This window comes from Apiospora aurea (assembly GCF_038362705.1).
Source record: "Apiospora aurea strain CBS 24483 chromosome Unknown utg000010l_segment0_segment0, whole genome shotgun sequence".
In the NCBI taxonomy this organism is placed as follows: Eukaryota; Fungi; Ascomycota; class Sordariomycetes; order Amphisphaeriales; family Apiosporaceae; genus Apiospora; species Apiospora aurea.
The window spans coordinates 762,435-783,188 of record NW_027117397.1 but is presented as its reverse complement, the minus strand read 5'-3'; the positions used below and the strand labels follow the sequence as shown (position 1 = coordinate 783,188).

At 50.4% G+C, this 20,754-nt stretch overlaps 5 protein-coding genes across 5 annotated transcripts; 1 reads left to right on the top strand and 4 right to left on the bottom strand.

Moving 5' to 3' along the window:
• Positions 1-4,377: 4,377 nt before the first annotated feature.
• On the bottom strand, positions 4,378-8,774 carry PG986_014264 (glycosyl phosphatidyl inositol protein transamidase complex subunit; the record flags this gene model as incomplete). Its single annotated transcript, XM_066850486.1, has 8 exons — positions 4,378-4,461; positions 5,091-5,483; positions 5,553-6,642; positions 6,746-6,996; positions 7,825-8,189; positions 8,276-8,413; positions 8,446-8,453; positions 8,596-8,774. The coding sequence occupies 8 exons, from the start codon at positions 8,772-8,774 to the stop codon at positions 4,378-4,380; spliced, it is 2,508 nt and encodes an 835-aa protein (XP_066692724.1).
• A 1,217-nt stretch (positions 8,775-9,991) lies between these two features.
• Positions 9,992-12,557, bottom strand: PG986_014263 (aconitate hydratase; the record flags this gene model as incomplete). The annotated part of the gene is made up of 4 exons (XM_066850485.1): positions 9,992-10,135; positions 10,198-11,810; positions 11,880-12,342; positions 12,447-12,557. 4 exons carry the CDS (start codon positions 12,555-12,557, stop codon positions 9,992-9,994), a joined length of 2,331 nt encoding a protein of 776 aa, XP_066692723.1.
• A 3,253-nt stretch (positions 12,558-15,810) lies between these two features.
• On the bottom strand, positions 15,811-17,772 carry PG986_014262 (phosphatidylinositol transfer protein CSR1; the record flags this gene model as incomplete). The annotated part of the gene is made up of 2 exons (XM_066850484.1): positions 15,811-16,355; positions 16,416-17,772. 2 exons carry the CDS (start codon positions 17,770-17,772, stop codon positions 15,811-15,813), a joined length of 1,902 nt encoding a protein of 633 aa, XP_066692722.1.
• Positions 17,773-19,147: 1,375 nt separating this feature from the next.
• On the top strand, positions 19,148-19,952 carry PG986_014261 (uncharacterized protein; the record flags this gene model as incomplete). Its single annotated transcript, XM_066850483.1, has 4 exons — positions 19,148-19,441; positions 19,512-19,584; positions 19,643-19,697; positions 19,748-19,952. The coding sequence occupies 4 exons, from the start codon at positions 19,148-19,150 to the stop codon at positions 19,950-19,952; spliced, it is 627 nt and encodes a 208-aa protein (XP_066692721.1).
• Positions 19,953-20,273: 321 nt separating this feature from the next.
• PG986_014260 (C2H2 finger domain-containing protein) lies at positions 20,274-20,711 on the bottom strand (the record flags this gene model as incomplete). The annotated part of the gene is made up of 2 exons (XM_066850482.1): positions 20,274-20,400; positions 20,482-20,711. The coding sequence occupies 2 exons, from the start codon at positions 20,709-20,711 to the stop codon at positions 20,274-20,276; spliced, it is 357 nt and encodes a 118-aa protein (XP_066692720.1).
• Positions 20,712-20,754: the final 43 nt, after the last annotated feature.

Below are 20,754 nucleotides of genomic sequence, written 5' to 3'. Positions count from 1 at the left end.
ATAATCGGGAATAGTCGACGGCGATTAAATATATTAATTTGTAAAGCTAGTGTATCCCGCCGTTTTTAATTATTTAGGGCTAATATTACCTAGCGAACTGGGCTACCGAATACGATTTACTAGGCGATTAAGTAATTAAACCGATTTTTAATAAATAAACCGATAATAAGATAAGCTTAAACTAAATTAAATACTTTAATAAATATATTAAATTATAAATAAAGGGTCGCTACCGCCTTTTAATTCTCGACGGCTACGAAAGCTATATTTCGGCCGAATTCGAAGTATACTATTAAAATAACGATATTATTATAATTAGTATACTTTTTTATTTATCGCACCTGTTTTAATTTTTCGATATAACACTTTATTCGCTTTTAAAGCGTACTTATTCGAAAGAAATCGAGCTATTTATTAAAGCTTTAATAAATTATATTACGAAGCTCGAGTTTTTTATTGCGTTTAAAGCTGTATATTTCGCTATTTTTATAGAAATTAATATTAAATTTAAATTTAGCGTATTCGGCTTAATACCTTATAACCCGGATAAAGTAATTAATAAACTAAATATGCGTCTCCGGACGTTTACACTTAGCTTATTTCGTCCGGGGACGGCTAGTACCTACGACCCTTAAACGCCGTTTAACCTTTAATAAATAATTAAACACTTTACTTATATTAAAAAAAGGGTGTTTACCTATTAAAAAAGCTTTCCGACGCCGATTTTAAATACGGTAAACTAAATAGCGAAAAGTATAATTAAAATAGTTTATAAAATAACCTTTATATATAATTAAATACGTACTTTAAAAGAGGTTAATTTAACCTTTTCAAAGCGCCGAAAAGCTAAAAAGTCGCGAGTTTAACTTAAAAAAGCTCTTATAATTAAAGAATTTCGAAGGCTACAAAACGAAAAAGTAAAAAAGAAGCGGCTAGCGATTAATAAAAGCGAAAATAGTGGTTTATTAAAAAGGCGCGCGACGAGCGGTAAGCGCTATAGGATTTACGGTGAAATAAGTTATAATACGCGAATATATAAAAAGTATATAGAATCGAGTAACGAATTAAATAGCGAGTAAATTTAATTAATTTAAAGCGTCGTAATTAAAATAACTTTTATAAAAGTATCGAGAAGTAGTAAAGGTAAACCACTTAATAATACGGGCCACTTAATAGTAAACCACGTTATCGTTAATATATTAATATTAAAATTCTAGCAAGGCTATCTAACTAGGGTAACGCTTCTAGGTGACAGTCGCTTAAAATAGATCAAGTATAGTGATTAACGTATAAAATAACCCTAGTAACCATCTCTAGAGGCCCCCCCAGGGCGCTATTAATTCATATCCATCATTACTCTGCGTACATGTATATGTCCAACTTCAAAACTTAACCTACAGCTTTCTAGACCGAGACGCGAACACGAACCGACAACATCCCGCGCGCCTGTACAAGCATGGCCGATTTCACCCGGTTTAAAGACTTCGCGCCCGAGATCTGCCAGGTCATCGCCATCTTCGAGACCCGCGGTGACAGGTCCCTTTTAGCGGATCTACCGGTTTACTAAAGGGAGAATCCAACCTTGCATTGGCGAACCGATGCATTCGACACCATGGAAAATTACTTGCATTTGCGTGTCCACAACGGCGGGGTTTTCATTAAAGATTTCACTGCTGGGAAATTCGACAAGTTCAACATTCGATCTCTAAAGGAGCTGGATGATCGGGACAAAGATGTTGATGAATGGATCTTGCTGTGATACGGGGGAACTAGCATAATTCAAGCTGGCAATGTCGCGAATTGGAGAGACCATAGATATCAAGGTGTCATGGTAGGCAAGTTGATAATGTAGGATGGCTACATTGTCGCCTCGTGTTGCCAGTAAGATGCAACCCCTACTGGCTGCCCCCCCTTCACTGACCCCCTAAAATAGATGTAAAAATTAATAACAACAGTAATAAATAAGTTAATTAAGTAACACACACTGCATTTTAAGGTCTATTTCGGCTTATGCGCATTATAATAGAGTTATTTTCACTATTAGCTCGATTTATATTAATTTCTATTACTTTATTAACGCCTTTTTTCGGCCTTTTCTTTAGCCTTTCTTTTTTAACGTTTTTTTAAACCTCCTTAATATTTACTATATAAATAAAGCCTTTATTAAAGTCCTTATTAACCTTTCTTTTTTTAAACCTTTATTTTCTCTAGATTTATTTTTAAACCGGCCTTTTCCTACTTTAACTAGTTAATTTAAGCTGTTAAATTATTAATACTCTTACCGAGCTTTTTTTATAGTAACCTTTTAATTAAATCACTAGTGGTAACCTTTATATTAAATATCGCAGCCTTTAAATCTTTAACTTACCGGCTGTTTTTCGGCGTTTCGATCTTTTTAGCTTTCGGTTTAGCCGGCTAACGCGTATCCTCGGCGGTAATAGCCTCGTTAATAGCTTATATTATATTAAAGCGCCGAAGCTTATTATTTATTAGTTTTTCGATATTAAAAAAGTAGATATTAATTACTATTTATTTATTAATAATAATTTTAAGGGTAAAAACTATTTTATATACTTTAACTTAAGTTTAAAGGAAATCCCCTTTCTTAACGTAACTATTATTAATAATAGCGTATATTAAGTCGAGTTCCCTTTAAAACCTTTTTTTAAAAACCTTAAAACAGTTAATATTTAAAAGCTAGAGTATATAAAAGCTATGTAATAGTAAATAAAAAAGCTATACCTTAGCTTTTAACGCCGTTAATATAAAGTTATCGTCGATATAACTTTTATATCTATTAAAAATTAAAAGCTTTTATTAGTTAAAATTATTAAGCTTCGTTAAAAAAATAAAAATCTTTCTTAGCTATTTTAAAGCTATAAGATTAAAAGTCTATCCTTTTAATAACGCTTTAAAAGCTTAATCCTTATACTCGTAATTAACCTCGTCCTTCTTTTAAAAAAAACTATTATTATTAAACTAATTAGCTTTTAAATATAATTAAAAACGGTAAAATATTATTAATAGTATTAATATACTTTAAAATAATTACCTATTCGCGATTAGTTAAGTCGTTTCGTATTAAACTTTAATAGGCGGTAAGTTTAATTATTATAATATTTTCTTTTATTATTATCGTAGTTTTTACTTTATTAGTGTTAAATTTAAATCGAGGGGGTATATTATTAATAATAATAGTGTTAAGTCGATTAAAAAACCTTTGTATAGCCTCGTTTAATATATATACGAGGTATCGAAAATTTATCGCTTTAATATATACGGTTTTAAAGGCCGGATAACGTTTTAAAAAACGGTGTATCTATTATTTATTAATAAAGTAATCGATTTTTTTTATAAAGAAAATATATTAAGTATATATATAAAATAGCCGGTATATTAATATATAGTTTAAGCTAGCTTAAAAAAGGGTTTATTTAGTTAAAAAAGTTTTTTCGGTAAGGGTAAAGAGTTAAAGGGCTTTATATTTCTCTTTTTTTAAAGATTAACTTTTAAGTTAGTTATAAAGAGTGCCCTTATTAACGTTATAGTTTTTAGTTATATAGTTAATACTTTCGCCGGTTAATACGGCTTAAACCGTTTATATAATATATGCTTTTTTAATTATATTAGTAATAATAAAAAGTGGGGAAAGGAAAAGATTAATTTACTTTAATTAGTAAACGAGTAAGATTTAACCCCTTTATATACTATTATTATTACTTAGGGGCTTTAAAATCATCTAAAATTAAGAGGGGTCAATTAAAGGGGGGGGCAGCCAGTAAGGGTTACATCTTAGTATCGCCATTAACATTGACATCAACGCTAGCATATATATATATCCAGACAGATAAGTAACCGAAACCAGCAAAAAGGATGGAGAAACTGGGAATCGAACCCAGAACCTTTTCCAAGCCTGTTATTGTCACCCATCTGAAGACCAGAACGGAGAAAACAACCAAATGCTAAGGAAACGTCATACCACTAGACCATATCCCCTTCGTGAAAGAAAGAAAGAAGGACAAAGAAACGGAACCGGAGTCGGAGCCAACAGAAGAGAATCTGGAGAGGCTGGGAATCGAACCCAGAACCTTTTCCATGCTAAGGAAACGTCATACCACTAGACCACATCCCCCAATACCGCCCGTCCGCGACTGGACTGGAACCGCTTCTTTGGATGAAACGAACGGCTCTAATGATGGCTTATGTAGGGCGGGAGCTTATTTGGGCTGTAGGTGGGCGGTGGTGGGTATCGTGAGATGAGACAGTTGCATGAGCAACAGGCAGAGATTTTCGCTTTGGCCGGCGACAAGCGGGGCTTGCTATAGTGAGATCGCGAGAGTCATTTGATACGGTTACTTGCGGCTGGGATGGGGCGGCTTATAGGGAGGGCATACGGAGGTTGGCGCCGAGATGGGGCGGCGCTACTCGGTTGAGGCGGATGGATCTACGGCTCGATCCGGTCTGCGAGGGAGACAGGTCATGTACCGGTGAGATACTCATTCCAGGCGGGCCTACCTCAGCTCGTGTGTATCATCCAGCTGTTCAGGGTGGACAGTGTTTGGTATGCGTTTTAAGTCATAAGATAAGAAGACCCAAGCCACATGCCAATAGAGTTACCATATGAACCTGCAGACTACTACTAGGACCAGGACCAGGCAAAAGAGAACGATGAAAAGAAGAGTGAACTACCACCGGCTCCTTCCATTGTGAGCTACTTCTCATTACAACATCTCGAAATGGTTGGAAAGGGGGCCAGGTATATCAGCAGCTGCCCTACTCCATTTTGCATCATCTCTATGTGGTATCCCTTCCGTTTGCTCTCTTGCAGCCTTTCCGCGCCGTCTATCCTTTTTGACCGCCGGGCATATGTACAATCAAAGCCCCCCTATTCTGTTTTATTCCGGTGACCTTGGATGGTCAAACCCTCTCTCCTCATGATTTATTCACCTGCTTGGAACAGGCATATCTCCCTGACTACCCGAGCACAACAACACTACCCACCACCCAAGCCGGGAACCACACGCACCAAAAGATGAGCGGCGTATACATCCCCCAAACCCCCCCACCCGAACGCCCCCCTCCTCCAGGACCTTCTGCACCGCCTCCCATGGCGTAACTCCCACAACCCCCAACCCCAGCCCGCTGCTACCCTGCAGCGTCGTCGCCGCGACGGCCGCGCTGAGGACCACGACGCCCGGGTTCAGCACGCTCAGCAGGGCCGAGTAGGCGTAGCCCGCAGCGGGAAGCTTGGGAAACGGCCGGACGAAGGTGAGCGGCGTCGCGAGCAGCCCCACCAGGAAGGCCAGGCTGAAGTTGAGCGTCGCCAGCGTCGACAGGAACATGCCGAGGAGCAGCAGGAAGAAGGAGGTGATGAGCTGGTACTGCTGGTGTGTCGGCTTGTACGTCGTGACGAGGAAGAAGGACAGGGCGTGGGGCAGGACCAAGGACAGCAGGGTGACGACGACGAATAGGGGCGCCAAGAGCTATGAGGTGGTCAGTATGGATAGATAGGGGTTTGATGGCCGAAACGAGCGATTGTGGGGAGGACTTACACTGGCTGGTGCGTGGTTAAAAACGAATAAGGGAACAAAACCCAGGAACTGGCATCCCGTCACCAGACTAAGGGGCAGGTACAATTCTCTCTCGACCGCCGCCGGCGTCTCCTCAGTTTTCTGGTCAACCTTCTTCGAATCAGTACCCTCTTTCTTCTCCTTGACATCTTTAGTTTCCTTGGTCTTGGGGGCGTATCCAGTCTTAACCCAGAGCGCAATGGCCGTGATGGTGAAGTTGGCCGCAATCAGCATAGCACTCGGCAGGTAGGTGCCGATACTGACGAAGCGCTCCTTCTGCATGAGCAGGTAGAAGAAGAAGCTCTGGTGCAGGTGCTCGAGCAGGTTGTTCAGGCTGCGGAACGTGCCCTCGACCAGCCGGCCCAGGCCCATCTCGTCGTGCCAGCCCTGGCCCACGGGCTGGATCGTGATGGCGTCGACGTGGTACGGGATGAACGAGCTGTGTGGACCGACGGCGTGGCCGAGCCCTTGGTTCACCATGCCGCGCAGCATGCAGGTGAGGCGGTCGCGGTACTGGTCGTTGTGGTGGAACATGTGCTGGATCGAGGAGCCCATGCCCATCTGGCCGCTCGCGATGTTGGTCACGCTGTTGATGAGGTCGAGGTTGGGCAGCTGCCCGTTGATGCCGTCGTAGACAATGTGCACGCCCTCGAAGCGCTCCTCCTGGGGGTAGTCGATGGCGAGCGCCCCCTGCAGCGCGCCGGACTTGATGGGCAGGTCCGCGACGCGGCGCGAGTCGTGCGAGTCGTGGTATGCATCGACCCAGGCCTGGGTGCCGGCGCGGCTGTCGGGCGGCACGACGAGGATGATGTCCTTGGACCACAGGCTCCAGCGCTTGAAGTAGCGCGTCAGGGCCAGCGCCACGGCGAGGCCGTTGCGGTTGAACTCGCCCTTGACGTTGCGCCAGGCCGCGACCAGCACGATGGCCTCGGTCGCGTCGCCCCGGGGCGCCTGCAGGATGGCGTAGACGTTCTCGCCAGCGACCGTGTTGCCCGACGTCGTGTAGGTGTAGTTCTGGCGGCCGACCTTGAGGCCCATGGACCGGAACATGTGCTCGAGCTTGTCATTGACCCTGTATTACCACCAATCATCCGCCGAAAGTCAGTCTTCCGTTGTATATGTGTAATAAGGACCCAAGCCTCCAAACAATCACTCTCCCAGTGGAAGCCACGTACTCGGTATTGGTCTTGTTCTCGAGCGCCCCGACCTCGTGCCGGTAGGCGCGCAGGACGTTCTGATCGCTGCCGCCAAAGTAGGTGTGCACCTGGCCCGGCAGCAGCGCATTCTCGGAGATGTAGGTGCGTCGACTGTAGTCGTTGAGCGGCAGCATGAAGAGCCACGCGACGCCGACGACGATGAGGAGGAGGCTGATGTAGGGGGGGCGCCTTCTGCAGCTTCGGGCTGCGGCCCACAAAGAGCGCCGAGGCTGTCGTACCACGTTGTTAGCTGTCTTGTACCGGAACTCTTTCCTTATGCAATGGGTGATTCACGTCGCAGGAGAGATCCAGAGATACTTACAGATTAATCGCGGCATTGCTCTTGGCGGTTTGGTAACGGGCGGATTGCGTGTCAGGAGCTGGTGAGCAACATTGAAAGTGAAGTCGTGGTGATGTCGCGGTTGGAGGTTTAATGGGTTTCGGGGTCCAGCTTAATCAATTGGTCTGCAGGGGTCAACGCTGCACTACAGTGCTACGGCGCCTGGCCCGCCAAGCTATTGGACACATCGCGCATTTATAAGAGGACGTCCGCCCCTGGTTTTGACAATGAATGCTAGATGTAACTCTAGCCATTGTCGCCATACTTCTGGAGTATCGGTTGAATCGTTCAAATGAATAAAATACTTTCTCTAACTCGAACACAGACACGCTCTTGGTTGTCTTCAGATGCAATATAGCCAAGCTTGTATCTCCTTTTGATTAGGACTGAATCTACGCCTTGCAGTATGCCGAAGAACGCCTCATGATGATGCCATATAATATGCGACTTAATACACACAAACTCGACCAAAACACACATCTCATCGAACCATTGATCGCCCTAACTCGCCCAATGCGACTATGGGCCAAGCCGTTGTGTGCTTCCTACGAGTCCACTCAGATTCGCGCTGCCTATATATACCCCGAATAATTAGCAAGCTGGGCCAATTCAGGAGGAGAGGATAGGATCCCAAGAAAAGGGGGAATCGTTACTTACCGCTACTACTGCTCTGAGGCAGCACCCCAAACCGCCCATATGTTTTCTGATCGACACTGACATAGTGCGGCAGCCGGCCAAGCAGATTAAGCTTGCCCTCGATCCACCGCAGGATCTTCTCGGGCGGCGCAGTGAACTTGAGGTAGCCCAGCCCGAACAAGTAGCCGGTGCAGATGCCGCACAGGTGGCCCAGAAAGCTGGTGCTGGGGATCAGGGCCGCCGTGACGAAAGCCATGACCAGGGGGGTCGTCCAGGTCGGCACCTGCACCGTCCCGATGATGAAGTAGGGGTTGATCTTGTACGTCCGCATAGCCTCCACCGAGAGCAGCAAGAACACCCACATGCTGGCGCCCATGACCGGCGTGTTGACGCGGAAGATGACGCGCTCGAGGACGACGTAGGCGATGGCGGGGATGGTGGTCAGGGCTGTTTGTAGTTGTATCTCGTTAGTTTCCCGAGCGACAAAATTCCTGAGGGTTTCGCGAGGATATAAGGAGGGTGGGACTACTCACGTCCAAAGAACATGGCCGCACTGGTCAAGGTTCCGTACTCGCTCTCGAAGCGTTCCAGTAGCGGGGTGAGGGCCAAGAGGTTGAGCAGCGCGTGTAGGAGGTTCAGGTGTATTAACGGAAACGTGTTCATGCGGTATGCTGGATCTCAGTCAGCCGCTATTCCAGCATACCATCGGTTCTAGTCCTCCCGTCACGACCGAAGCCCATGCATGTTCCTCTTTCTGTACTTGGCGCAAGAGGCGGCATCCTCCGAATGCCATGCCATAGTTTCGTCGCAGATCCCAGTCGCGGGAGCGACAGAGGTAAATAAGTTCACTCACCTGTGAAAAAGTTCATCTCGTTCGGTATCAAGGCACCCCCATTTCCGCAGATCCCACGCGCTCTGTATGCCCACGAGCCACAGCACCACGATGGCCGACACCATCAGCCTCGTGAACAGCGGCAGCCGGAAGACATAGGAGCGCGCCCGGAGGCTGCTGAAGGATTGTACGTTCGGCATTCTCCCGTCGTTTCGTCTCGGGTCAAGCGGGTAGGAGGTTCGCTCGGGGCCGGAAGGGTGAGCTTCTTTTCTGGGAAGTCTCGGGACTTCGGAGGAAAAGAGTATAACAAGTGCCGCTCACGTTCACTGCGCAACTCTTGTATTTGGGACCGTTAGTAGGCTTCCCTCGTCAAGCGCAAAAGTTGCGCTGCTTGCTGCTGGTGGGTTGGCTGGCGATGGGCGATGGCGGGATCGAGAAAGCTTGTGGCAGGTAAAGGAGCTAATGACCAAGCAGATTCCAGTAGTTCCCCAAGAAGTGGATGGATGGTGTTTCCAATTTCTTCGCTTTAATTTGGCAGCAGGCTTTTCGAATCGCTAGGTGACCAGCAGCAGCTTCAGTCAATTGATCAAACAATCAATAGGACTTTCAAAAGGGTAATGGCGGAGGGCCCGTCTTCCAGAAGAAACGAGACGAGGTTGAGCTGGTCGCGTGTCATCAAATCCTCGAGCCAATGCAATTAACCTAATGGGACAGACTGTCTGTCATGGCGAATAGCGCAGCAGCCTTTAGCAGCAGGCATTGCATCCAACCAGCGCTGGGACTCTGTCCAGGGACCCGCCAGTGCACCCAGCACTGCAGCCCAACCCTTGCAGGCCATGACGCTAGGCTCCTCGGCACCTGGCTGCTACCTTATGTAAGGACATGGATGGAGCTTTGATCATTAGACTGGAACCCAACTCAATCCCTGAGACATATCTGCCCGGCCGGTAAAGATGCCTGCCCATCATGAGGATTCCGTCATTTCAGCGGGTTCTTTTTGTTTTGGTCCATACCTGGGTTTGACCGGTTTCAGCTAACAGACCAGAGAACCTGATGCAGATCATATACAGTTGGTTGATCTTACCCGGGTGTACTTTCGAATAAATATCAAATCAAACAGACAAATATGGTCACAGCAATCAAGAAAACTCTTGAGTTCGAACATATGAATTTGTACAGATGACTAGAAAAGGAGGGCAACTTCCATGTGCGGGCTATAATCCATGAAAAACATAACGTCCGTACCAGAAGACCATATAAAACCCCCTGCGCAATTCTAGCAAACCTCCCCAACAATGCTGATTGCCGTCCCCGCTGTCTTCAACAACCTCTCTATTCTGTCCATCCGGCGGGTATCTTTTATTTCACTTTCGTCACACACTTCGTGCTACTTACGCGCGCGACTTGGCCATGGTGTTCAGAGCAGAGCCGTTCTTGAACCACTCAATCTGGGGGCGTTGAAGGTGTGGTTCAGCTTGACCTCGAAGGCCTTGCCGTCCTGGGGGCGGACGACCATAGTGATGGGCTTGCCAACCTCGAGCTCGGTGCACTTGATGTCAATCTGGATATGGTGTTAGCGATTGTTCGGTTCACATGTTTCAAAACCTTGGGCAGATAACTTACCTTGTCATCGGGCTTGATCTTGTCGTAGTCGGCGGGGTCGGCGAAGGTAAGAGGAAGCATACCCTGCTTCTTCAGGTTGGTCTCGTGGATACGAGCGAAGGATCGGGTGATGATGGCAATGCCACCAAGGTGACGGGGCTCGAGGGCGGCGTGCTCGCGAGAAGAGCCCTCACCGTAGTTCCAGTCACCGATAACAACCCACTTGATGCCCTTGGACTTGTAGTCGCGGGCGGTGGCGGGAACAGCATCCCACTCACCAGTGGTGGAGTTCTTGACCTTGTTGGCCTCACCGTTGGCCTCGTTGATGGCACCAATCAACATGTTGTTGGAGATGTTGTCCAAGTGGCCACGGTACTTGAGCCAGGGGCCGGCCATCGAGATGTGATCGGTGGTGGTCTTGCCCTGGGCCTTGATGAGGATGGGCATGTCGGTAGCATCCTTGCCATCCCAAGCGGTGAAGGGAGACAGGACCTGGAGACGGTCAGAGGTAGGGGCGACGGCAACCTGGACCGACTTGCGGTCCTGGGGAGGGGCCTGGTAGGTGTCGTTGCCAGGGTCGTAGCCGCGGTCGGGCAGACCAGCACCAGTGGGGGCCTCCAGCAGGAACTCCTTGCCGTCCTTGCCCTTGAGCTTGTCGGTCAAGGGGTTGAAGGAGAGCGAGCCAGCAATGGACATGGCGACGACCAGATCGGGGGAGGTGACGAAAGAGTGGGTGGCGGGGTTGCCATCGTTACGGCCGGTGAAGTTACGGTTGTAAGAAGAGATGATCGAGTTGGCCTCGCCCTTCTTGACGTCGCGACGATCCCACTGACCGATGCAAGGGCCGCAGGCGTTGGCAAGGACGGTACCACCGAACTCCTCGAAGGTCTCGAGCTGACCGTCGCGGGCAATGGTGGCACGAATCTGCTCGGAACCGGGGGTGACGAAGAAGGGAGCCTTGGACTTGATGCCGTGCTTCATGGCGGACTGAGCAATGGAGGCGGCACGGGACATATCCTCGTACGAGGAGTTGGTGCAAGAACCAATCAGACCAGCCTTAACCTCATCGGGCCAGTTGTTGGCCTTGGCAGCCTCGGCGAACTTGGAGATGGGAGTGGCCAGATCGGGGGTGAAGGGACCGTTGATGTGGGGCTCGAGCTCGGACAGGTTGATCTCGATCAGCTGGTCGTACTCGGCGCCGTCATCCTCGCGGAGCTCCTTGGCGTAGGTGCGGGAGAAATCACCGATATCCTTGCGCTTAGTGGCAGCGAGGTAGTCGTACATGCGGTCGTTGAAGGGGAACAGAGAGGTGGTGGCACCAATCTCGGCACCCATGTTGCAAATGGTACCCATACCAGTGGCAGACAGAGTGTCGACACCAGGGCCGTGGTACTCAACAATGGCGCCAGTGCCACCCTTGACGGTGAGGATACCAGCAACCTTCAAGATGATGTCCTTGGGAGAAGTCCAGCCGGACATCTGGCCAGTAAGCTTGACGCCAATGACCTTGGGGGCCTTCAGCTCCCAGGGCAGGTCGGCCATGACATCGACAGCATCAGCACCACCGACACCAATGGCGCACATACCCAGACCACCGGCGTTGGGGGTGTGCGAATCAGTACCAATGAGGAGACCTGGATTTTGTCAGCTAGTCTCGTCCAATGGATATTTCAGTCATCATATCGGTCAGACTCAGTACTCACCACCGGGGAAAGCGTAGTTCTCGAGGAGGATCTGGTGGATGATACCAGAGCCGGGCTTCCAGAAACCAATGTTGTACTTGGCGCAGGCAGAGGACAGGAAGTCGTAGACCTCCTTGTTGATGCCGACAGCGCGCTCCAAATCCTTGACGCCACCAATCTGGGCCTCAATCAAGTGGTCGCAGTGGACGGTGGTAGGGTTGGCGACGGAGGGCATGCCGGCGGACATGAACTGGAGGATGGCCATCTGGGCGGTGGCATCCTGGCAGGCGACACGGTCAGGGCGCAGGCGCAGGTAGGAGACGCCGCGCTCGATGTCCTGCTCATGGGGGTTGTCCAGATGGGAGTAGAGAATCTTCTCGGCGTAGGTCAGAGGGCGGTTGAGGCGGCTGCGGACCACGGAGAGGTTCTCGGACATCTTCTTGTAGTTGATGAAGTTGCCCTCTTCCCAGTTGTTTTGCTTGACCTGTGACGAGTTGCGGGAAATAAGTCAGCAACACCATCTTGGCTGTAACGACGACAGCAACGCCGAGGTTGTCGTCTGTTAGGTAGACTCTTTCTCTTGCTTACCTTCCTGTCCAGAGGAGAATCCGAGACGGTGGCCATTGTGCGTCGCAGGGCGAGGTTGCCCATGACCCGCGAGCGGGCGACATTGCCCAGGACCTGTCGAGTTGCCAGCATTGTGACGGAACTGCGTGGTCCTGAGTACCTAGGATACTAGGAGGGGTGTGTGGCGCTGAGCTGATATCAGGTCGAAGGAGCAATTGAAGCTCTCCTAGGAAACGACAATTAGGGGGTGGAGAGGTTGAGACAGTAACAGACTTGTCTCCCAATGATCAAGTAGAGAAAAAGGAAAAGGAAAGAAAAAACTTGACTTTCTCCCCAGGAGTGATGGTGTTTGAGGAAACAAGGTGAAGAGGAAAGGTGGAGAGGGTTTTTGTGTCGCTGGCCTGCGATTGATTGATGAAAAAGGCGAAGACCACAGCCTACAGGCCTTGCCGGGCCCCAGATTCCACGCTAAGCGGCCGAGCTGGGCTCCAGAGCCAGCAGAACCAGCAGAGCCAGCAGAGGTACCTTCGCTGGCTTCGGTAACAGCGACTGCGACTCGGCCCAGCGGACGAATCAGCGCCTCGCTATTGTCAAGACGGGAGGTGCACGCTGGCGTCATATTGCCGTTATCTCAACATCAACCTGCCCAAAATGTTGCCTTATCTGGTTGTGTGTGTGTGTGTGTGTTCACTGCACTGTTCAAGGAGTGATTGAGACAGCTATGTTTTCTCTATTATGAATTCATATTGATGTCTTTGCGCAATTATCGTCCTGCTCGAGAATGCCCGACATTGCTAACAAAGCGATGTAGCTATCTCTGCTGAGTCGGGTACCTGACTCCGGCTCTGCACACAGGAGCAAGCTCTTGTTTCGGGCTACAAATCCGCAATTGATTTGATCGGAATGTGGGCGCGGCTCTTTTGGCCAGCAATGCATCAACACCCACGAAAGGTTAGACTCTTGACTCGCTTTCCCATGGTGCTGCGCAACATCCCTTCCTCCCTTTGTCCTTTTGATTGTAACCGTTGAACTCCGATGCTTGATATTATATACCTTCTACTGGGCTATACTTTTAGAGTCTCAACGCTGAGCAAGTAAACACCTGGAGTATAGAGGTCTCAGCAGATTCTCGATTAAGCTTATTACTCTATCACGACGTAGCAGCTCCTGCTTCAACGACCAGGTCATAGTTACCGGCCTTGCTGCCAGAGTGTCATACTTCAGCGTACACTGTCTGCAATGCGGCTTTTCGACTGCTTGGCCTGCAGCAGCTTGCAGTAGCACTCCTCATCCACGATAGGTTCTTCGTACCCTGTATCCTCCCAAGCTAGCGCTTTCACCAACGAACAACATTTTTTTGCTGGTAGGGATGCCAATTTGTGGTTGGTAGGTAGCTGGATGCCGGCACGAATGCCTGCCTAAGGTAAATCAACGAACCTCGGTCACATGTAAAACTAGGCAGCTAGGGCGGCCCATGGTGAAGGCGAACCTCTGTCTGTCTGAAACACCAGAGCTCTGATTAGTTTTAGTGTAACGCTATTGGACAATCTCGAATCTCAATACGTCCAGCCCACGCATTACGTAGGGTATACTAACAGCTGTCAACAGCAATGCATTCCACGTCAGCGCAGTTATCCATATACCGACCGCCCTTCTACCAGCATATCCATTTTCGAAGGAGTCCCAACCACGAAGATAGCGACCATGTACCCCTCCCCTCCCTCCGTTGCCATGGCATTTTTCGCGCCGTTAGACTTGGGACATGGGACATGGGGGGCAAGCGAAGAGAGACGAGGAAAAAAAACTTGCAGACCTGGAGATCTCAAAGTGGAACCGGCTCCATACCGTCGCCATCAGCTCATTGGGTCCTGCCCCAGAATGAGGAGCCGCACCCCTCGGCCGACTTCAATATATCCGCTCGGTTTTCCGCGAAGCACCGAAGCCAAATCTCTTGGCTTATTATTCTTTCCAACCATTTGCCCGGCTGCCCGGCTGCCCGGCTTGCAAGATGCCGAAACACGAGTGAAGGCCGGCCGAGCACGAGTAGGAGATATATGCAATTGCCCCTTTCCTCCATCCGAGGAGGGATCATTTGGCAATTGCAATGCGCGACTCGAGCTGGCCGAGCCAACCAATGAGCAAATGGGAGACATCTAATTACGAAAAAACCGACTGGTCTAAGCGATGACACGCATTATTACTGGATCAAGAAGTAAATATTAACCCACCAAGGAACCAAAGTCGAGCAGGAAGATGACGGTTGGTTTGCATATACTTACCTACCGATTGATTCTGGCATTCGGGCCATGGTGCTCCGGATGGCCGTGGCAAACGTGTACTCTATGACTCCGAATGTGGTCACCCCCAACCCCCTTTACTGTGGAAGAGGTTACGTGGACAAACAGCCAAGCATATGTGATAAAAGCCGGCGCGCCTCACGACCTAATGTCACTGGCACGGAGTGAATGAGAGTGTATATATGTTACCCCCGGAGAAACAGGGTTACGCTTCAATCCAGGTGGAACGGGATGTGGGATCTGATGAGAGACGGGTAACTGAAGCGACAGGCTGCTTCCTAGACCCAAACACCATGACAGGAGTTGTTGACCTAATTCCTTGCCAACGTTGTGATGCGTGGCAGCTGTCCTGTTGTGATCTCGTCTGTTTGGTACCTCCTATGCGGACGTATGCAATTTGCGTTATGTTCTCCTACCTACCCTACGTGTATGCTCATGTTCTAGCCCCCGATTGCCATCTTCACGAGAAAAGAAGCTGGCCAGGTCTACCCCAATCGTCGATGGCACCGAGCGAGTGAGTGTGGACTGTCATCTATTCAGTTCAATCAGCAGCAGCACGCTTTAATCGGAGAGACATATGGCATCAAATCCGATGCGAAAGCGGAAACAGACGAGAGATATGGCTGCCTTCCATATCCCAGCACCATTGGATGAGGGGGCTTCTGTTTGTATGCTCAAATGCTCTCTCCCAATTCTTCTATCACGAGAGATCGCAAATTGGCAGATCAACCCGTACCAGTTTTGGCTGTGTCACAACAAGGGGGGTTCGTACCTGAGCATCTACAGAATACCGTAGGATTGACATCATTCCACATACTTCAGCCTAAGCAAATTTCCGAACAGCGTTTATATATATATATATATGTGTGTGTGTGTGTGTCCTTCTCTGCCAATGGGTTGAAGAGGAGAGGTTATGTTTGGTATCAAAGTCATGCAAACCACTTGAATGTAACCCCCCCATTTTTCTATATATATCAATAAATAAAAGGTCCTAAGCCTCCTTCCTATATCCCGAATAAGGAGGCAGAATCCTCCTCCCCTTGTTGCTTCTTCTCGTCCCTCCCTCGCAAAGATCACATACAGGTAGATCAATCGACATCATCATCGTTCGTCGCCACAGCCACCGCCGGCGCGGCCGCCGGCGCAACCCCGTTCGCGTGCTTCTCGTTGAGCGCCGCATCCGCCGCCGCCTTCTTCGGGTCCGGGTAGTGGTCGACCTCGCCACCGCTCTTGATGATGCCGACGCGGTCGTACAGGCTGCGGGCGCGCACGTAGGGGTCCAGCTGCCAGTAGCTCGCGCGCAGCTTCTTCGCCGACTGATCGCGCTCCGCCTTCAGCGTCTTGCGCTTCTCCGCGTCCGCCTCGCGGATCCACTCCAGCGTCTTGGCTTCGAACTCCTCGTAGAGGGCCTCGCGCTCCCCTTGCAGCTTGTCCCGCGTCGCCGTGTCCTTCAGCTTGGCGTTCTCGCCCGGCGTGGGCTCGACGTATTGGTAGGTCCAACCGTCCTCACCATCCAGCTCGGTCGGTATCCTCTTCATGGGCACAAATTCGGACAACTCCTTAGCATTGCTCGTAAAATGCACCTTGGCGGCAACGACGGGGTCTAACCAGCCTCGAATAACCTTCCAAATACCTGGACAAGAAAACATTAGTATATCCATAGGTTTCCAGCAAATGTTGTGTCAAAACATACCTTGGAAGATCCAGGGCGACTTGTGCACCAGGACAACACCTAGCGATTCGGGATAGTTGGCCTCAAAAGTCTGGATCATGAACTTGATGGGTGTGTAGTCCATGTTCGCCATGGAGAAACCGGTCATATCGAAGATGATGCAACCCGTCTCGACAGGGTACGAAAGCATCAAACGTGTCGTCTCGATCAAGTACACGGTATACCTCTCGAGACTCTCCTGGCTTTGGTCTCCACCCTTGTGCAAGCGCACCCGGATCGTGTTGATGGGCCGCCCATCCTTGTCAATGCCATGCGCAAAGCTCTTGCCCATGCGCATCTGCATCAAGAAATCGTGCGCGAAGCTCTTCTCAGCTTCCGTGCCCGACTTCTCCTTCTCCACGAAGTATTCTTCGCCGTTCAGCATAATGTCGTCGTCCACCTTGTAGTCTTGTCGCCACTTCATGGTGCTGACCAGCATAACCAATGCCTTGTTCACGTCCCACTTGCGCGCGCGCAGGAAGCGCAATAACAGCTGATCGGGATGGTCCATCTTGATCATCCCCCACATAGTGTGCCGAATGCTCTCGGGGGACCGGCTGGCCAGGGTCTCGCGGAAGACCTTGTTGTGACCGTACTTGTCGTCGGGGTCGTCCTCCTTGATGCCATCGAAAGTAGCCACGGCAGGCGCCTTCTCATCGGTGTTCTCCTTGCCCTTCTTGTCCTTCTTCTTGAAGAGCCCTAAGCGCTTCTTCTCCTTCTTCGGCTGACCCGAGCCGTCGGAGTCGGTTCTCGGCTGGAGAACATTTTCAGGGGCTTCGGCCTCAGCGATCTCGTCCTCCGAAACGCCGCAAACCTGATAGATGAGCTTCCATAGTTCGCACAGCTTGGTCTGCTGCTCCGGCGTCAGGTTTCCTAAGGTGCCTTCCATCTCGGGATCTATATCTAGAATGTCCTCCAATTGGTCTAGTTCTGGAGTCTCAGGTAATGCGACTTCGGCCGTTTTAGTGCCGTATACAACGAAGCCTCCGATGCTGAGAACGACGAAGGGGACCAGGTAAAGAAGTGAGCTCGAGCTGCTGTGTAGAGTATGGTAGCGCTGAGTGTTCGTGCTAGAGTGCTTCGAAGTCTCCAGTCGAGTTGCTCCTCTGTTTCTCCCAAACAAGCGCGAGGAGCTTGTCTGATATAAGCGACGTGGCGACGACCGCGGCAGTGACGTCCAAGACGAAACGGTTGTCTGATGTAGCGACGGCGTAGAGTTTAGGATACGAACAAGAGCAGGGAAGTCTGGCCTAGCTGTTTGGACTGGCCGAGGGAGCAGTCGATGCGCAGGAAATACGCAGGTCGAATGTTTCAATGATTTGCCCAGCGCGGCTTTCATAGGGCCCGAAGGTGTGTTGGGACGTCGCCGAGTCCGGGTGACCCGTACTAAACGAGGCGCAGGGCTCAGGCACAGCTACAGCAGCTTGCGCAACCCCTCCACTCTGTAGATCACAAGGAAGCGAGGTCGGTCGTTTCTGCTGCAGAGCACGAGCAGGGGCTTGTTGGATGTCGCTTCGAACGAGTCTAGAGGCTTTGACCTGAGCGACTGGCGAGAGCTGGTTGGCGTAAAGCGATATTCCCCGTCGGCTCAGATGGGAGGGTGTCGTGTGCTCGTGGGTCGAGATTTGTAAGCCCCAAAAGCGGATTTGCGATGGCACTCGGTTGACAGAAGCTTATAAAGAGGCTTCGACCAGGGGTTCGTGCGAGTCAAAGAAAGGGGGAGGAGAAACACGAGCACGAGAAGAAGCAGAACAGGCGTTGCTAGATGCGACAGCGGTACACTACGCAGAGAGGTGGTGGCGGTCGTTTGTTGGCATATTGGAAATCCTGGCTTTTTGGTGAGGGATGGAGGTGGCTCCAGTCTGCCAGGCGCGCACCACTAGTCCTTCGTCATCATCTCTTGCATCTCATCCCCCCAAATCTCCGCTGCTCCCGGGAAGTCTGCGCCCAAGGCCCCAAGCGGCCCAATCCAGTCCCAAATCTAGCAGTGCCCTCCACTAATTGCTCGATTGGTCGCGACACCACGCATAGGGATCCGCGGGTTTGGGTAGGCCTGGTATCCTAGGTATCCTTAGCATCAGCTATCATCATTTGTGGCGTACCCCTCTGTGTTACATCGCATTGACGAGCCTATTAATTTATGCTTCTTGTACCTGCTGTGCCCTGTAAGACCCTGTACTGCACCTGGCGCTGTATCTTTGGGCTTGCTTCAGGTGGTGTCCAATGCTCGAGCCAGCTAAAGTGCGGGACAGCAAAGCAATGTGCAATCAATTGACTTCGACCCCGCCAAGCGCTAGCTAGTCCGTAGAGCTGGCAGTTGATCATGTTGATTTTACTGCATGCACGTGTGTAACGACAGCATTGGCGACACGCGATAGGTTTATGACATCTATCCGAGATACGAGGCTATTCGCACACTCTCTCTATCATCTCAACCTCCAACAACATTGCATCATAAGGTTAACAGCCTGAAACAACCCGTCGTCTTCACTTACACTTTCATCCTACAAGTGTCAAGCCAATCGGTACCTGACATCTTCCACACACGCCACCCGGTGTCACCGCCAGAGGAAGCCAAAACAAACCGACTGTTTACTCTCCGACGCACGCTCGATCCCATCCCCATCCGAAATCCCATCGTCCAATCGAACGATCGACCGAAAAAAAAAAAGTCGCTACCTACCTGCGTCCCCTTGCCCACAGTCAACGACACAATGGCAGATCGCCCGCGCTCCACCTCCCGCTCGCGCCCGACCACGCCCCTGCGCCCGTCCTCGCGCTCCTCCTTCCGCGAGTCGGCGCAGCGCTCCGTCGAGGGCGGCCACGAGCCCTTCCCGCTCAACGTCTTCGAGCCCGCCTTCGCCGAGCTCTCGGACGCCGTCGCCGACCTCGAGGCCAACATGATGCACTTCCAGCTCATGCACGAGAGCCTGGCCCGGTTCAGCGAGGACTTCGCCAGCTTCCTCTACGGGCTCAACATGAACGCCTTTTGTGTCGATTTCCCCGAGGTATGAAAGATCGGTCGGCGGGTTAGTGTCTTGGATTCTTCTGAACAGGGAGCTAATACTACGTGTGAAGGGCCCCATCGCCGAGTCGTTCCGTAGAGCGAGGCAACAAGCACCACCAGAGCCCGAACAAGCAGCGCCTACAGGTACGGCAATAACATTCACAGTTGGCAGTATCAGACATTTACACAACTATTTATCTAGGCCGGTCTCGAAGTACAGAGCGTGGAGAGCCGCCGGATGGTGAAACAACTTTTATGTACGTTGTATTTGCATTTGACTGTATGGTCTCTACTGACGCCGGTCCAGGACCACCGATTTCTCCTTCGTCGAAAACCCGTCCACTACCTCCAAACCCACGCCCAAGAAATTCTCCGCACCCGCCCCGCGGCCGTCTCGGCAGTCGCGCATGCCCCAACCCTCACGTGGCGGCGTTTCCTCCTCGCAACGAGGCAGATCGGGCATTGCGCGGGGCCGTGGTAGTGCTTTGCCGAGAGGAAGAGGGATTCGATGAGTATAGATTTGTGAAGCAAACCTGGGATCACAAATTCATTGAGATGTATTGTACCAAGGGTCAGTCTAGGCTGCCATTAATTGTCCTCTGCATAATAGGTAGCCTCAATGCGTCTAAGCATAGCAGATAGGTACGGGTACAGCCTGACAAGAAGCCATGTCCGATATTATCGCGATGAGGGTATCGAGACGCATTATGGGTACCGTCATGCCGTGGAATATTGACAGGTCTTACATGATCGTAGCCGGCAGAACTGCTGCGCCAAGATGGCTGTTGGTTTGCAGAAAAGCAGCGGCGTTGACATTATGTACTTGTAGCTTCTCAAGTCATCATGGCCTCATCTTCGTCGGCAGCGGCCGGCTTCGCAGGGGCTTCGTTGCAGACCCCAAGCCCGACGGCTGCCTCGGCCTCTCTCTGGGTGTACGGCTCCTCCTTCATCTGCTTGACTCTGCAACAGGGAACAACATGGTCAGAACTCTGAATACAAACAGATGTATGATTGATGAGTGATTGCTCGAGTCGAACTTACCTTCTCTTGTGAGGCTTTCCCTTCTGGTGGAATAGCATGTTCCTCTCGCTCTCAAACCACTTGGCACATTCGATGCAATACCACTTGCCCAAGTCCGGAAGGTCGTCGGTCGCCTTCGTCTCCTTGTACTGCTCCAGGTGCCTCGGTGATAACAAGTCGGCCTTGATCTGGTCGAGGTCCCGCAGATGGCGACGGGTCTTGGTCAACGTGCGCTTGTTCTTAATACCCATTGTGAAACGGTGCTTCAGGTTCGTAGACGATTTAGTGGTCTGT